Source organism: Mustela lutreola, chromosome 16 (genome assembly GCF_030435805.1).
Source record: "Mustela lutreola isolate mMusLut2 chromosome 16, mMusLut2.pri, whole genome shotgun sequence".
NCBI classification, from domain to species: Eukaryota; Metazoa; Chordata; class Mammalia; order Carnivora; family Mustelidae; genus Mustela; species Mustela lutreola.
The window spans coordinates 16,575,961-16,594,785 of record NC_081305.1 but is presented as its reverse complement, the minus strand read 5'-3'; the positions used below and the strand labels follow the sequence as shown (position 1 = coordinate 16,594,785).

Here is an 18,825-nt window from a genome sequence, read left to right as displayed (position 1 = left end):
TTTTGTTTAACTCTGTATCTCCCACGACCTAACACATAATATAACATGTAACTTATGTGTCTGGCACATAAAAAGTGTTCAAAACAATGGTTTCGTGGGGCGCCTGGGTGGCTCAGTCGGTTGAGCATTTGCTTCTTGATTTCAGCCCAGGTCATGATCTTGGGCTCTTGAGACTGAGCCCCATGTTGGGCTTCACACTCAGCGCGGGGAGTCTGCTCGGGATAGTTTGTCTCCCTCTCCCTCTGCCCCTCACCCTGCTCTCTCTCTCTCTCTGTCTCTAAAATGAATAAATCTTACAAACAAAACAAAACAGTGATTTCTACAATGTAGATTGTTTGTAAGGACCCAACTGTCATCCCTGCTGCCCTGTGAGAGCAGAGAATTAAAAAAATAAGAATAAATGATTTAATGAGCAAACAAACTAATATATAATTCACAACTCCGCTGAACTTCATGTATGTTTGCTGATTATTCTGGGTCCAGGCCCATGAAGTTCTTTCCCCTAACTTGATCTCTGAACACTATCAACCCACATCGTACCCTCCAAAAGGAACACAAAGCCCCCACTGCTGGGTGCTGAATGTTTATCTTCCTCCCTTGATTACTGCAAAAACTGTAGTTTTTTTTTTTCTGTCTTTTAAACTTCAGTATTTGATGTTCTGTGATTGTCCTTGAATGCTGTTGATGTCTTTTTATATTTCTGATAATGGCCCTGTTAAGCAAAATCAGCACATTGCATTTTTTACTGACTTACCTATAAATTGAGGTACATAGTGGATTTATAGTCCACAAAAGGATTTTAGTTGAATCAGGACATCAGGATGGTTATAATAAGCCACCTGGAGTAACCCAGAGCTTCACTAATAAGTCCCAGATCCTATCCCATCAGAATTGGGCCACTTATCACAGCTGGCTGCCGTACACACACACACACACACACACACACACACACACACACGTGCGCGCGCGCGCGTTAAATCACAGTCAGAGACTTTTTTTTTTTTTTAAGATTTTATTTATTTATTTGACAGAGATCACAAGCAGGCAGAGAGGCAGGCAGAGAGAGAGGAGGAAGCAGGCCCCCTGCTGAGCAGAGAGCCCGATGGGGCTCGATCCCAGGACTCTGAGATCATGACCTGAGCCGAAGGCAGCGGCTTAACCCACTGAGCCACCCAGGCGCCCCAGTCAGAGACTTTTTGCTCTTCAGTGCACTACTCCTGACACCCTCTGAGCATGAGAGGTACCAGGTACTTAGTCACCATTGCTTTAACTATATATACTTACCATTTGGGGAGAAACCATTGAACTAGGACTTATAGATACAACATTGCTATGGTCAATTCATACGTTCAGAATTATCTGGTATTAATTAGCAGTTTTAAGTGAAAACAAACTCACATCTAAACCCAGACATATTCAGTGTCACCTTTATTTTTTCCCTTCAAGGTTGAGATAATCAGAAACAGTATTCTGTTTGATTCTTTTCTTTTCTTCCAGAGAGAGAGCGAGAGCACAAGTTGAGGGAGAGGTAGAGCGGGAGGGAGAAGCAGACTCCCCACTGAGCAGGGAGCCCGACATGGGACCTGATCCAGGAACCCTGAGATCATGACCTGAGCTGAAGGCAGATGCTTAACCAATGGAGCCACCTAGGGGCCCTTGTTTTTTCTTAAGTTACACACACAGCTACTATATTTGCGTTGCTTTTCTTCCCTCCTAGGAGGAAATAATCCTAAACAAGATCTTTGGGCAACTTGGTTTATGGCAGGCTCTTAGGGGGTTAATGGCTTGCCTTTGCTAGCTCCATCACCTGATCTTGCCCCAGTAATGACACACCTGCTGGCAGAAATACTCCCCCACCTTCCCTAGCCAGTGCTTCCAGAACTCGAGCAAATCCTTGTTCTTTGAGCTTCTCTTTTCTAGACTAGAACTGATCCCCTCTTCTCCTCAAACAAATCTCACTACCCTTGACTGCACTATAGCTTCAGGGATGTTAATAGAATAAAATTCCCTTGAAAACTGTATCCTAGTTGCCCTGATTAGGATCTATCTGTTCTTCCTCCAAACCCTTAGCCATTTATTCTGAGATTATTGCATTGTATTTCTTTCTACAGGTAGGTAGTTTTATCCATGTTCCCCCCCACCCAGGGTTTTTGTCTGAGGATAATGAAAATTCAGTCTTTGGGCCGAAGTTCTCTTCTTTGAGTAGTGCTGAGAAGGGACACTGCCAATATTTGTCTATTGTTCTTTTTTCTTATTACTTAAACACAGAGCTATTTTAACTAATTCAGTGCAAGGGCAGTGAAAAAATACGCTGATGGGTCTGGATAGGAGGACTTGCTTGTTTAGAAAGTACTTTTTGTGACCAAACATAGCAAGACTCTGATCCTTTAGGTGATGTGAAGTACATCTCTCAAAGGGTTGTGTGAATTCCCAGGTCTCAGAGGGCCTTGCACTTGCAGCCCCTGTACTAACAGCAAAACTGTGCTCGGATGTTAGTGAAATGGAAACTTCACCAGTCTTGAGAAAAGGCATGTGTCAGTCTTAATGATCAAAGGGGTTTTTTTCCTATCGGTTCAGATCAATCCTTTGAATTTTATCTTTGATCGGACTGACAGTATGACTTTTGCTAACTATGACTCTTACCTTTGATAATAAACATTATCTTTATCCTCTTCCCAAATACCAACCAAACCCTGCGACTGCCCCTAAAAGGCATTTCTGCCTTCTCTCCTTTGGATGTTCTTTCTTCTTGCCCATTTGAAACCTTGCTCTATTCACTGCCCATCCAGTTTGACCTATTTTTAGGGCCTCTCTGAAGTACCTTCTCCTCCAGGAAAACTATTCCTTGACTTTGGACTCGTTCAGTCTAGTGTTTAGTCGTGTTCTGTACATTCTACCCAGCACGATTAGGAATTTCACGTTTATGCCTATTCATTTAGAAAGTTCTCGAGAGCGGGCACCATGCCTCTCACTTCTCTAGTACCATGCACCGCCTACTGCCAGCACAAGTGTTTAATTGATACTCACTGAGTCAAACTGAATCAGATCAGATGTCATGGAGAGTTATGGTCATCTCTTTCTCATCTCAGTCTAGATATTGACCCAAGCAACCAGAACAAAACTTACTTGAGGTCGTTCCAAATAAGTTAGATATCACACATTCTCAAGAAAGGATTCTTTTTCCTTTGTTGAAGTCAGAAGAATCCTTTTCCATTTGAAAACTGAAGTGCTAACTTTATTTTTTTTTTTTTAAAGATTTTATTTATTTATTTGACAGAGAAATCACAAGTAGATGGAGAGGCAGACAGAGAGAGAGAGAGGGAAGCAGGCTCCCTGCGGAGCAGAGAGCCCGATGCGGGACTCGATCCCAGGACCCTGAGATCATGACCTGAGCCGAAGGCAGCGGCTTAACCCACTGAGCCACCCAGGCGCCCCATGAAGTGCTAACTTTATTAATGATAGTTTTTGCATGTCTTCAATAGGCTGCACGATAAATGGCCAAGAAGTAAGATTCACTGTCCACTATGAAAATGGGTTCACTATCTCCAAGGAGAATGGAGGTTCCAGCAGCATATTGTACCGCTACCCCTTTGAGAGGCTGAAAATGTCTGCTGATGATGGCATTAGAAATCTGTATCTGGATTTTGGTGGTCCTGAAGGAGAACTGGTAAGAGTGTTTCTGAAAACCATGTTTACTCCAATAGGTATTTTCTTTCTTTCTCATTGTGTTTTACCTTTTGTATAGAAAAGTGTGGACATATCATCCATTTGGAGTCAGGAAATTGTTCTTTAGTTTTCAGGATGTATTGGGTTTGGGTTTGGGGCCTGTGTGTGTGTGTGTGTGTGTGTGTTTCTTTCCCCCACTTCAGGAAATCATTCCTTTTTAAAAAGTTTTGTTTGAATGGTAGAAGGGAAAAATGGATAGCCCTTTTAAGAAATAGGCTTTTATCAAATATGAGCTATAAAATACAAAAGATGGTAAACTTTAATAAATAAATTCTATCCATTGCTATTATTAGTAGTTGGTTGAGATGAGTTAAAAGTAATAGAATGACTTGGTTGCTACAGAAATTCTGCTGATGAGAAAAAAGATACAGAGGTATCTCCACACAACCATCATTTTTTTTTTAAGAGCTCCTTGTCTTTTAAAGGAAAGATCAGCAGGAATTTATGATTTCCCTTAGGGAACCATAGAAGTGTGTAAAGTTTACTTCAGAAATCACAAATTATGATAAAGGAGTAAAATAATGCCTTTTCTGTCTTATCATTTTAAAAAAGATTTTATTTATTTATTTGATAGAGATCTCAAGTAGGGGGAGAGGCAGGCTGAGAGAGGGAGAGGAGGAACAGGGAGCGCGATGCAGGGCTCCATCTCAGGACCCTGGGATCATGACCTGAGCCAAAGGCAGAGGCTTTAATCCACTGAGCCACCCAGGTGCCCCAAGTTCAAGTCTTATACATGAAATATTATGTCTGTTGACACTTACCATAGATGGAAATTTGCAAAACAGAATCTTGACATTTTATTACTGAAAGAGATCGTAGAGAAAATAACTTCCAAATAAGAAATCATGTCTAGAAATCTTATTTTAAATGATGAACCTTTAGGAGACTATGATTGGACCATGGACCAGGGCTTTTCAAAAGCTCGAAGCAGCCATTTGCAAGGACGTGGATGAAACTAGAGGGTATTATGCCCAGCGAAATAAGTCAATCAGAGGAAGAGAATTATATATGAAGAAACAAAGAGGAGGATCATGGGGGAAGGGAGGGAAAAATAAGATAAAACGAAGTCAGAGGGGGAGACAAACCATAAGAAACTCTTGGGGCGCCTAGGCGGCTCATGGGTTGGGCCTCTGCCTTCCCCTGGGGTCATGATCTCGGGCTCCTGGGATAGAGTCCTGATTGGGCTCTCTGCTCAGTAGGGAACCTGCTTCCCCCTCTCCCTCTGCTTGCCTCTCTGCCTGCTTGTGATCTCAATCTCTCTGTCAAGTAAATAAATGAAATCTTAAAAAAAAAAAAAATAAGAGACTCTTAATCATGGAAAACAAACTGAGGGTGCTGGAGAGGAGGGAGCTGGGAGGGATGGGGTGATGGATATTGAGGGGAGCACGTGATGTGATGAGCACTGGATATTATATAAGACTGATGAGTCTATCTCTGAAACTAATAATACACTGTATTTAATTAATTTAATTTAAATTAAAAAAGAAGAAGAAGAAGAAGTGGGAAACATCCCTCAGAAGGCCAGAGGGAAGTATAGTCTGAAACATCAAATCACTGACTTCCCATCCAAGGGTCTTTGATTAGGTCAGGGCTGTTTTAAGGGCCTCAAGAAACCAATAAGCACTTTAAAATCATTTGGATTTCAGCATTGTATCTGTATTTCTGGTATATTTGATCTTGCTGGGAAATAAAAATATGTATATATATATATATATATATATATATATATATATATATATTTTAAGCCTCAAACATTAAATAGAGTTAAATGCTTCTATTAAATTAACTTATGTTAAATTAACTAGTTATTCATAGCAGTTGTCATTTAGCAAGCTAGGTATTAGATTATTCCTGGCTATATAGTTTTACTCCCTGCCTTATATTTAATGTATACAAAGTTTAATGATGAAATTCATGCTCTGTAATTTATATTTTGAATAAAGTTGTATTTTTCTTTAAAAGGCATAGTTAACTATGCCCTATTCCTGGTTCTGCATCAGTGCTGAGGACTGGCTTGACTCACAGCCCGATGCAGGTCTCCTTGTTCACCTGGTGTCAACTGTCCAGATAGAGGCCTAAGCTTAGGAATCTATGACTAGCCCTCCTAACTAGCCTCAAGAGTTGCATTCCTACCACAAACCTGTGAGGGATATCAAAAATCATACCCATCCATAGTCACATTCAGCTGCATTCACTCTGATTCCCCTGGGAATATAATCCTAATTAATGATCTCCATATAGCATATTTTTCTTTGTTTTCCATCTTCTTCCATTTGGTTCTTCCTGCCAGGCATGGTGGATTCCAGCTCCCCACCACTTGTCTCCTAACTGTGATGTGGAAGTTCACACTAGTGTTTCATTACTACCTGGAGTGACCTTACTTCAGAGTATACTTTTCATTTGTGGCTTTAAGTTCCTGAGAGATGTTTCCGTAAGTCTGGCACTGAGCAGGGAACCTGATGCGGGGCTCAAGGATCATCACCTAAGCCTAAGGCAGATGCTCAACCAACCGAGCCACCCAGGAGCCCCTACACTTTCTTAATCCAAATTCTTTCTAAAAAGTAGAACAATACATCCAAATTTGTTCGTTTTGTGTCTGTTTATGAAAGCTTCTGTGTGTGGTAGTGATCATTCGTGTGCTTTCTCCACAGACCGTGGACCTGCACTCTTGTCCGAAGCCGATCGTATTTGTGTTGCACACGTTCTTGTCAGCCAAAGTCACTCGCATGGGACTGCTCGTATGAGCAGCAGAAAATCAGAAAAGAGTCTTGAATGTCACAAGAAGTATTTCCACCTCAAAAAAAAAAAAAAAAAAAGCACAAAAAGAAAGCTCTTTGCTCTCTCCTCCAGCACAGTGCCTTGACAAGGACCTGCAGATCACTGCTGAACAGTAACTGTGTTTAAAGAAGAGCCTGCCTTTCACAAGCTACCTTGGCCAGAAATTCTAGGATTCTAATAAGCTCCGAACTGAAGCTGTTGATTTATTGCCTCGTTTCCTAATGTGGTTTCTAAGTCATTAGATTTATTTCCCCTCTGAAAAAGGATGGCTCATTGTGGGTTTTTGTTTAGTTTTATTTTGTTTGTTTGTTTGGACGTAATCAAATATCCAAGAGTTGTTTTCATTTTCTTCTTCTTGTAGGATTTATTTCAAGCCTCGACATCTTGCTTAGTTCAACCATCTTTTCCCAGGTGCTAGTTGACAGCCGCTTGTGCTTTGGGCCATTCCGGATAGGTCCTACGTGCTATTGGAGCTTACTGTCACTTCATCCTTCCACCCCAGGAAGTCCCTGAATTGCACACCAAAGCGTTCTCCCATCTGTCCTGGCTCTCCTGCATCCCACTCTGGTCACCACTTTCCCACCGCATCACAAGCTTTGCCACTCAGAAGTGCTAACTTTAGGACTTAGAACTTGTGAAATTTGATTTGCCTTGCCTTCCACTCCCTTTCTAATGGTGACCAAGTAGGAAACCACTGATTTGAAAGAAGAGGTTTGCTTGTTTTAGGTTTTTCTGACTTATCTTTGGTAGGAGCCAGGCGATAAGATTTCTTTTAAAAGAAAATCCTCATTTTAGCCTAAGCCATTTTTTTATTGCTTACCAAATGTGCCTTTGGTTAGGGTTAGTGGAGCTTCATTAGTCACTGTTTGAATAACTGGATTATCACTGCCATTCCAGGGAGATCATCCATCTTGGTTTTGAGGAATAGTCTTTGAGATGGGTTTCCTTAGGAGTATCTTTTCTAGTGGGTAGATCTCACTGAGGAAGATAAATCTTGGAGAGCCCACTTCTTTAAAGAGTAGGCTCTATAAAGCCATCTCTTTAGCACAAACATCATGTGAAATTGCATTGGCCTTTGTGAGCCCATGCTGGTTCCTGGCCCTGGTCCTCTCCCTTTGTGGCAGCAGAGTGGCATGGACAGGCAGCTGCTAATTCAAGACTCACTGTTGACTTAATAATGCATTCTCTGGTGGGCAGGGTGATGAGGCCACAGAACAGCTACCTGGGTTTTCCTAAGCATTGCCAGACATCATCATTATTTAGTAGCAGTAAGATTGTGGTATTAAAGAATCACACTCAGCTTGTTTTTCCTAATTATGAAGGAGGTATATATCTGAAAACATTTAATATAATAGCTATATATAATGACAAGATTACTACAGTCCCCAGATCTAAAAGAAAAGGTGATATTGACTCAGATGTTCTCGGTATTCTCGGAGGAAAAGTCTAGGGATACTTCTCACTTACTATATCTATTAGGAGTGTCATAAGAGGAGGTGAGCACTTCAGGGAGTATAGGAGGGTAACACTCCAAACAGAGGAGGAAAAACCCCACAACCATAAATGCAAAACATGAGCTATTTGGTGTGAGTGTGGACTGACCTAGGTGGGACATTTGGAAGAGCAGACTCATGAGCAGAGAGTTTGAGTTAGACATTGTAACTCCATTGTGTTTCTTCTGCCCATAAGTCAATCTTTCTTCCCCTTGTACAATGAGATTAACCACATGCAGAGGCTGGGGAGAGATTACAGTTCTTCCCCCGGCTACCGTTCCAAAAATAAATGATTTGATCCACTTAAAACTGGAAATTGGAATCTAGACTAGAATATGCCTTTCAAGAATTTTTTTATGTTTTAAGGATTCATAGACCTATGTTTAGTTCCATCTTTAGTAAATTTGCAAGGGAAGAAAAGCAGTATCTTGAAGGTCCAGCTATGATTTCTGGAAGCAGAATTTCAACACATAATACCCTCAGATAAGGCAGCTTAGACATTCTTCGCAGTGAGAGCATTATTAACCTGAAAAGTTGCACAGTGCAGTCACAGACTTTGCAGCAAAGCCATTTGGTTGAGGTTTTCTTGGTTAGTGTGAAAGGCTAATAAGCCACTGAGAATATTTTCAGGGGAAACTTACTGTACTCATCAGTTATATGAAAAAGTTCTCTAAAAAGGGTATAATGAACATGTGAGCAGGAGAAGGTAAAGTGTGTGAGCCATTCTGACTCATTTTGTTCAAGCTTGAACCATCATATTTAACACCAAGGTCCATAAGGTTTTTTAAATATTTTGAGTCTTAATGTGAAATGAAAATGTGTGGGAGATTTCCTTTGACCACTAGCACCCCTGAGAGCAAGAGCCCTTAAGCTGCCTGTGTAACATCAACAGCTTTCCAATCATGGGTGACCAGCTTGTCCTTCAATTAAGTGTGTTTATGGAGTTTTCAAACCACAAATGAAGTGCTTTTTATGAATAGGACAGCCTTGATAAATACGTATTTTGTATTAAGATGCCAAAATATGGCAAATTATTTTCAAACGATAACTAAAAATGGGCATTTGGGGTATTTCACACCCTTTCTAGAACAGCTTAACTTGTCATTTCTTTTTCATTTTGAATTAGGGAAGTTGCTGAGAATGTTGCGGGCTTCCGTGTGTAGAATGGGAATGAACCTGCAGAGTAGTGTCATCCCAGTGGACCCGCTTCCGTGCCCTCAGTTCCCCCAGACCTGGGGCTTTGACATCTTCTCCATATTCCACACAGATATCTACAAGTAGCCAATTGGCGTGTGAAAATTCTTCCTCCTCATTTCCTAAAATTTCCCTTTTCCTCTCCAAAGAAAAAAAGAAAGAAAGAAAGGCTCAGTTACTCTTTTTCTGAAAAAGGTAAGCCCTTTCCTGAAGTTATCAAACCTTACCTGGAAATAAGTATCTAATATTTTATATGAAGAAATACTTTAATGTATGTTTATACAGTATTTATTAGATAGTTATAACTGTAAACTCACCTACCTAGTAGACAGTTTCAGATTAAATATTGGGACATGTACAAACAATCAAAAATTACTTTACATATCATTCACCTATTTTAAAGCCATGTTTTAGCACTTTTTAGGCTCGGTGAAGTCTGATTGTGCCTGTTTTTATCAGCTGTATGCTCACAAACTTTGTTATGGAACATTATTGGATGGCAGGAGAGATTGAATTATTTATTTCTTACATTTTTAGAAGTGGAAAAATCTAACCAACAAATGATAAAAGTTGCCACTGATTATTTGTTTTCCTAATTTATCATCCTAAGCAGAATGGTAACAAAGCTTTTTTCAGCTGATTAAATGCACTTAGCTAATAGACCAAAATTTATTCTTTAAAAAAAAAAATTAAGCTGTGTGGAATCTGGACAAGATCATTTTTCTCTCGGAAAAAAGTTTTCACTGTAAATGATTTTGATGGACAAAAGTGTGACCACTTTTGAGAAAAAGTTATGATGGATTTTTTTTTTTAAATTTTGTGAGAACCTCCAGGTCTTCTTGTTTAATTTATGTGCATGTGGATGTATTTGTATGTTGTCAAAAACATGGAAGAATCTCCATATTTTTAATGCAAATTCTATTGTAAGCTGCTATGCAAATTCTATTAAAACCCTACCTACTTAAAAGTTAAACATTTTTGAAGCTTTCAGGGAAGACCTGTAGACTTAAGCACTTTCTCTGCTTTTTTGTATCTTATCTTGGACACTTATGCTGAACTTTGTTCTTATTATTTTCACTTGTTATAAGCTATTGATTGTATGTAATATTGAAACTATCCAAATATCCAGCATACATTTCCACGTTGCTGCCATCCACCGTAGATGCCATGAATGAATGGCTGGTTAGAAAGCCAAAGGTCATATTTTTTCAATTGCTAATGAAGAAGTAAAATGACTGACCTCTTCAGTCTCAAAGCAAATTGCTCTGGTCAGATCAACTATCTATGTAAGGAAAAGAGACTTCTTTAAATTTGGAATTCAGCTTAAACTTCAAGTTTAAGTTGAATTTGACCATAACCATATTCACTCTTTTTGTATGTGTATCTCTATCAGGTCTGTAATGTACCAGGTGGTATTATATTATATCCTGTCTTAAGTTTGGAAATCTTAGTTAAATTTAAATTGTTATTGTGGCTTTTTTTTTTTCCCCTCCTGAAGATGAAAGCAGAGGAATTTGCCATTTGCTACTGTGCTCTCTCTTTCAAGATTGCATGGTAATCTAGAATTCTTTTTACTTTCTACATACTGTCTTTAAAAACCAACAGCAGCAGTCTCTACTCTCCCTCCTTTTTTAAAGTTTTCTCCTTCCCTGCGCTGGGTATCTAGACAATAAATGTGTGATGACAGACAATTATAAAATAATTATGTTGTATATCAAGATTATGTATTTTTGAGCAATAGAGCTACTCCTATCATGTAATGATAAGTGAAATTTATGCTAGAAAGAGACTGCTTAATGGCACATTTGAAACCATTTCTCTAAAAAAAAAAAAAAAAAAAAGTAGATCTGGCAGATCAGTGATACAAGTTAAAATAAGGTACCAAAAATAGGTTCAGAGAGCACACCTGTATATCTGTTGTCTTTTTTTTTTTTTTTTTTTTAACAATAGCTAAACTCCCCACTGGAAGAGTGGTTTTTATATATTAGCTCAACAAAATATTTTAACAAGATTTCTTCTTTTGTTTCAAAACTGATAAACTTGAGATTAATCTTTTGCCACCTCTATTCTTCCCACTTCAGGTGACTGAACCAAAGCAGACTTAAGTTTTAAAGATTTTTTTTTTTTTTAATTTGTCAGAGACAGCAAGAGAGGGAACAGAAGCAGGGGGAAGTGGGAAAGGGAGAAGCAGGCTTCCTACAGAGCAGGGAGCCCAATGTGGGGCTCAATCCTAGGATCCTGGGATCATGACCTGAGCCGAAGGCAGACGCTTAATGACTGAGCCACCCAGGTAACTGCAGACTTAAGTTTTAAAAGTGAATTTACGTTTGGTGTGATTCATAAGTAATGCCATTTACCGATGAGTCCTTGCTCGCTAATGAACATTTGACTATATTCAACAAAAATCTGCCATCTGAACTGTAATTTTTGAGTTGCTCCAAAATAGATTGGTTGAACCGAAAAAGCTATAATAGAGAAATGGTACTTTATTATACTGTAAGATTAGCTACCCTGGTAGATTCCTAGTACCTTCCTCAGTTCTGCTGTTACTTAACTATGCTATTGACCCAGATGCTTTGTTTTAGAGTCCCCCTTTATCCCAGTCACATATTATACCTTTGGAACCTGAATGCTCTGTCACCTCTTCCGAAGTGATGGAAATCTCTTATGAAGCCAAAAGGTTCTTTGGGGGCCTGGAGGAATTTCTGAAACTGCAAGGCTAATTAATGACATATTAATTCAAGTATTGTTTCATCTAATAAGCACTTAGTAGGTACTCTGAAGTGTCCAAAAGAAAGTTCCTACCCTCAAGTAGCACATAATCCATTATTTCTCAGTTACACCATGCCATCTATCAATCAGTGGTCAAGTAATTAACCACTTCATACTTTTACCAAAAAGTACCTCTGCAGTTCTGCTCCTCTGGCTGACTGGAAAAGGTTTGAAATCGTGCTCCGTCTCTGGTCCAGGACAACATGAAAGAACTCCAAGCACACTTAAGTAGGTCAGTCTTTTTATTAAGTTTAATTTTTTTAATGCAAAATTAGACTTTAGCGGGGCGCCTGACTAGTTCAGTTGGTGGAATGTGCAACTCAATCTTGGGATTGTAAGTTTGAGCCCCATGTTAGGTGTAGAGATTACTTAAAAATCTTTTTTAAAAAACTAGACTTTAGTTTGAGAAGAACAGTATAGAATATCCCTAGGAATAAATTACAACAACAACAAAACTTAAGCTCTGTTGCCCGAAGTGGATCAACAGCAAGTCTTTTTAAAGAAATGCTTCTTTTAACTATAAATAGCAAAGCTGAATGTATATTTCATCTATCCCCATTTCTAAATTGTGCTGACGCATGCATTTCCACACTTATACCCGTTGAACGTCTCATTTGCTAAAAGTTCTTACACATGGTAAAAGGAACATTTGTCTAATGGTGTGTCAAAAAGAAAATATTTTAAACTTAGCAAAGTTCCACTTACTCTAGAACACTCTGACATTCAAACTCAATAAAAAAGACGCCTAAAGGAAACAAGAGAGGCTAGTTGAATTTTTTCATAATTTTCATAGAGTGACAGTTCCCTCCCACCCACCTTGCCTTCCATTTATTACTGGGGTCAGCTTTTAAGGCAGTGTCCTTCATTATACCCAGAAAGTACTTCAGTCCTCTGTGATTGGAATGGCACAGGGCACATGGTCACATAGGCTCCTTCCCTTTTGTTTTCCACATCCCGGATTAGTGCACACAAAGTAGGTCTTGCCTTCAGTGTGTTGGCCTTTAATTTAAACCTACCCTTTGACAATCAGGTGCTAATGATTCTGTGGTATTGGAATCAGCACATAGGTATTGTCGTGGAAGTGTCTGTTCCTCCTACGTTGGCAGAAGTGCTTTCCTTCTATCTCCTGTTCTAGAGGGTATCACATGTATTTTTCACCCCTGTTTTGTGAATTACTAAAACTTGGGGGAGAGGAAATGACTTCAGTTAAGTTTTGGATTTGGCACAATCATCAGTCTCAGTGATATTCTTCATACCTGTAGCAAGTCTACCCTGATTACAAGAACTGGTTTTAGTTTTGTATTTTTTTTCTCCAGCATAAGACTCCAGTATTACGTTTACAATCTGTTGGATGTGTTCAGCATAAGACCTTGGTGCCCAAAGAATTTGTTCCTTTTTTGGTACCAGACCCAAGGTCTTATAGAAGATAATATGGCAAACCACTAACTATGAAGGCCATTTTGGCTAATCTGTGCAAATTCTGATTATGCCCCCCTTGTATGTATTTTATTCCATACAACTTTCATTTTCATTAAGTATTATTAGAAAACTAGAATAATACTTCTACAAGAAATTAAAAGTATATGATATTCTGGTTTTTTCCTTCTTTTTAGAACCCTATATTTAAACAAGACTTCTTTTTAAGTGTTGTTTAAGATTCAGTTCTCAAATCCTCTGGTATCGCCAGACTACCAAATCAAAACTTAGGGCATAAAACAGGGCAGTATTTGTGTTCTTAAGAATTAAAAAAAGCTTTATGTGTACTCTATAAATATAAATGCATAGACAATACTTTCCCTTGAGTTGGACATCAACATACAGCATTGTACATTACAATGAAAATTTGTAACTTAAGGGTATTATATATATAAATACATATATACGTTTGTAACCTTTATACTGTAAATAAAAAAAAAATGCTTTTAGACTTGTATTTTTTCTTTTGTTTTTACATTAAAATGGTTTCAAACCTGCCGGAAGATTTCAAGAGCAGTACGAAGATCTCCTACATCCCTCCTCTTCATCCAGACTTCCCAGTTGTTAACATTTTACATTTGTGCTGTTATCCCCTCTTGTCTTTCTCTGACATGTTGCTCCGGCACCCTTACATCCTCAGGGTGTCCCTCCCAAACACAGCGACACTCTCCTGCACTGTCATTGTCGCCCTAACCCGTGCAGCCCTACCCCCACCACCAAATCAGCGTGGCCCGACACTAGCACCCAAGCCACAGACCCCATTTGAGTGGTGCCAGTCGTCCCAGCAAAGTCTCCTTTTTCCTTCCGGCACAGGAGCCTATCCAGTGCCACAGGTGGCATTCTGTTGTCATGTCTCCTCATTCTGCTGGTGTCATCTTTAAGCAGACGTAGAGCAACTCCAAACTCAAAAACCTAGCTTGGGTTCTAGTTCCACCACTGACTTTCACTGACTGACGGGAGCTTAATCATTGGATCTCTCTGAGCTTTATTACACTCTGAGTCACACAGAGGGGAGGAGATGGTTTTTCAGCAATCCTATCAGGAATCATCAGTGCTCCATTCATTTGCACGGTCAGTCACTCACTTTGCATGAGATTTCACCCTGGCCCTACCTCTCCAAGCTGTTACTCACCTGAACTTAGTTTTTGTAGCTCTTCTTCCACATTCCTCCTGGCCCCCACTCAAAGGATCCTTAACAATATTGTTAAGAACCCACTCCTTGGCAGGAGCCCTAGAATGCTGGCGTTTGTCCAGTCTGATTTTACTAGGTTGTATTGACTAAGCAGAGCTGACTCAGCGGTTCAAGCTCAGGTTCACAACACGTGTCGCCCTGCCAGCATCAGCCGAATCCCACCTGGGAAAGTGAGGCGCAGGAAGGAACGAACCAAACCGTTTATCTGCAAGTCAGTGACTTTCTACCTGAAGTGTGAGAGCTCAGATGTGTGGGAGCTGATAATCTGATTTCCGCTCTAGTGAGAAAGTCAGAATATGAAGTTCTTGATCTGATTTGGATCTACGAAGCCAGAACATGCTCCACGTGACATCCCACAAATCATATTTAACGCCTTTATTTCCCCTTCCCTCCCTCCACTGACTCCTAAACTGCCAGCAGTGGCAACACCACTGGAGAACTGAGGGGTTCTCGGAGTCTGTTTTCAAGCTGTCCTCCCAGGAAAAAGTCCGCAGTGGGCAGCCAAGTGAGACGGGGAGGAGGCCCACTTCCTGCCACCAGATGCGGCTGCTTGGCACAGAACTTCCCTCCAGGACGGGGAGCTTCCTCTGGGAAGCTTGCTTTGTTAGCAGGGCCGGTGTCGGTACTGCCGGCTCACAGAAGACAGAAGCTATTCCAGGAGTCCCAAGAAAGTTGAATAAGCAGAACGAAGAGAAAGTAAACACAGCGCGTGGATCTCACACCCAGCCCTTGCTATGTGCTGAATTGTGCTCCACCAAATTCACAGGCTGAGCCCAACCCCCCACATCTCAAGAGGGTGACTGTATTTGGAGATAGGATCTTTGAAAAGGCAATTCAGTTAAAATGAGGCCGTTAGGGTGGGCCCTTGGCCAATCTGACTGGGGCCCTTAGAAAAGAGGGAAGCTTGGGCAGAGAAAAGGGATGCATGTGCACCCAGAAAAGACCCCCCGAGGATACAGCAAAAGCATGCCCATCTGTCAGGCAAGGAAAGAGGCCTCGGAAGAAACCAACCCTGCTATACCTTGATCTTGGACTTCCAGCCTCCAGAACTATGGAGACAATTTCTATTGTTTAACCCCCACCCCCAGAGTGTGTGGTCCTCTGTGATGGCACCCCTAGCCATCACAACCCAGCGCTCCTTAACTGCAGGGTCTTCCAGCTCTGGAAGGACAGCGCCGATGCCAGGTACAGAGTAGCAAATACAAGCCTCCCCAGGCCAGCTACACAGCTCCGACGGCGTCTGAAAGCACAGTGCTCAGGGTGGAAGCTAAGAAGCCATGACTCGTCCCATGTGTATGCATCTCCCTGTCTCACCCAGGCTCATCATAGCCCTGTCCCTCCACTCCCACCACGATCCTGATTCCAGTGTCCACAGGAATGCGAAGCACCTTGCTTGGCCTTTTGGTTCCTCAGTCTCCTTGTGTGTGACGAGGGCCCTTTTGTTCCAGCTCTGCCATCCTCCTGCTCCCACTGTGGCCCCCTAGACGGTTATTGCTGGAACGGAGCCATTTCCAAAATCAGGAACTGAAGCAGCCCTCTCCAGCATGCTCCTGCTGGGACCGTCCTTCAACCCTTTGGGTCCTCAGCTAGTTCATGGACTCTCTCGCCGGCTCCTTATCCGCCTCCCTCCTTCCCATCCCATCGCCCACCATTGCAGCACCGCGCTCGCCAAAACCTCTGAGTTCCCTGCGGTTCTGCCTTCGTGGGAGCCACGTGGAGGAACCCAGCTACCTTCCTGCATCTCGGTGAGTAGCTGAGTCCTGGGGAGGAAGGCTCAAGGCAAATTGGTACTTCTGTAAATTTACAGAGGTTGCCAGCCTTTACCGGGTGTTCACCTTAACACTGCTCATGTTTGGGTCACTTGAAAGGATTTCAAACCATCGTTACTCTCCTCAAACCCCAGGGCTCCCTCTTCTCTCTCTCTCTCTCTCTCTCTCTCTCAGCAGATTCTCTTTGCTCCTAATTCACTGGGAAAACAGCAGCCACCCAAAGGTACTCTCCCAGCTTCTCTCACCTTCCAGCTGACCTAGGTAGGCATTTATCTTCTTCCCTCCGACTATAATGTCTAAAGCCAGTCCTCTTCCTGCTTTGGTCCCATTCCCGTTCATAAACCTTTTCAACTAGACCCTTCCTACTGGGCTTTTAAACATGTTCAACTCTTCTCCCATTAAAAACCATCACAGAGGGCGCCTGGGTGGCTCAGTGGGTTAAGCTGCTGCCTTCGGCTCAGGTCATGATCTCAGGGTCCTGGGATCGAGTCCCGCATCGGGCTCTCTGCTCGGCAGGGAGCCTGCTTCCCTCTCTCTCTCTCTCTCTGCCTGCCTCTCCATCTACTTGTGATTTCTTTCTGTCAAATAAATAAATAAATAAATCTAAAAAAAAAAAAAAAAAAAAAAAAAACCATCACAGATTCCTTCCCAGACCCCTCAACTCCTGCAGCTAATGCTCTAGGCCTCCTTCTCTTTTCCCCAAATCTCTTGAAAGCGTTGTGCCTCCTCGTGACACACACACCACCCCCCCCCCCCCCCCCCCCCGTCTCAGCCAGCCCATTACAGGAGGGTTTCCGCCTCCATCACATGACTGGAACGTCTCTGGCTGAGGCGGCTGGTGTCTTCCTAGGACTGTTTGCCTCCTCAGCTGCATTAGATACTGTGCTCCCGTCTCCTTATCAGTCCTCCTTCCCTGACTCCCAGAGCACTCCTGTGGCTAGCTTCCCTCTCTACCTGTCTTTCTGAGCTGCTTTGGCGGGCTCATCCTCCTTCCGTCAGCCAGCAAGCATCCAAGCTCTGTCCTAGGCTCCGCCTGCACGCTGCGCTGCCCTAGGAGATCTCATTCCCACCTAGCCCCAGAGGGCTCTCAGCTGCGTATCTCTGGCCTCACCTTTATTCTGACTCCGGGATGTATATGCCTAACTGAAACTTGGTGTTTCAAAGACACCTCATATTTGTGATCTTCCTCACTTCTCCACCCCCCAAATCTGGGCTCTGTTCAGTATTCCCCAACTCAGTGTCACCAGTATCTGTCCAGGTCCTGAAGCCAGTAACCCAGGAGTCACCTCTGTCCCTTCCTGACCCTCACCATACCCCAAGTCTAAAACACTTCCATGTGCTTATGATTTGTCTTCCACAATGTCTCCATTCTGTATATGTCTCTCTGTGCCCCTGCCCCTAGTACAGGCTTCCCTCATACTTGTGGGCTACAGCAATAGCTTTGCATGCTATAGCCACCCCATCCCTGCAAGCTGTTCTGCACAGTAGGGCTCAAGTCACCGCTCAGAAAAAAACAACAGGGCCCCTGGATGACTCCACTGGGGAAGCATCCGACTCTTGGTTTTGTCTTAGGATAGGCCCACCACCTCATCTCTGGGTTTAGCTGGGAGTCGGCTTCCCTCTGTTGCTCCTACTCTCTCTCTCTTTCTCAAATAAATAAATAAAATCTTTAAAAACAAACAAATAAAAAACAGTTTCCCATTGTCCTCAGGATAAAACCCAAAATCTCTACCATAGCCAAAATGCCCAGGCCTTGCCCAACTCCCCCACATCAGTTCATTTTGACTTACTTTCTGCTCTTTGCCTATATGAGCCTTCTTCCAGTTTCTTAGATTCCATCAGTAGCCTCCATAGGGCCTCAGCACCTTTCTACAGGCTGTTTCATCAACCTGGAGTGTCCTTTCTCCTGCCTCAGACCTCAGCTTTGAACCTGGTAACCTTTTCTGACCACCTATCTTGGGCAGGTGGCCTGTTAGATGTGTACAAAGCATGTGGATTTTCACAGATGGGCCTCAACACACTTATTACATCATCTTTCCTGATGAACATCATCTATCTTCTCAAACAGTAGGCTGACCTAGAACTGTTATGATCATTGCTATATCCTCAGAAACTAGCACAGATATACTATACTGAAGTTTACAGGGCTAAAGCCCCCAGCATTGGAGATTTAAGAAAACCACTTTCCTGGGCTCTTGGCTGGCTCAGTTGGTAGAACATGAGACTCTTGATCTCAGGGCTCTAAATTCAAGCCCCAGGTTGGGTGTAGAGATTACTTTAAAAAAAAAAAGAAGAAGAAGAAGAAGAAAGAAAGAAAGATCTTAAGAAAAAGAAAAGAAAAGAAAACCACTTTCCTAAAGAGAAAAGTAGCAGGGTTGATACTAAAAAACAAAGCCAAAAACTGACTTTAGACTGAACCACCAGC

At 41.8% G+C, this 18,825-nt stretch overlaps 1 protein-coding gene across 1 annotated transcript in view; it reads left to right on the top strand.

Annotated features, from left to right (window-relative positions):
• Positions 1-13,896, top strand: part of SNTB2 (syntrophin beta 2) — a 117,465-nt gene extending 103,569 nt beyond the window's left edge. Inside the window, exons 6-7 of the mRNA XM_059153810.1 lie at positions 3,483-3,667; positions 6,378-13,896. Of these exons, the coding sequence (XP_059009793.1) occupies positions 3,483-3,667; positions 6,378-6,470 (278 nt within the window). The 3' untranslated portion in view covers positions 6,471-13,896. The remainder of the gene's footprint in view (positions 1-3,482; positions 3,668-6,377) is intronic.
• The last annotated feature ends 4,929 nt before the right edge of the window (positions 13,897-18,825 follow it).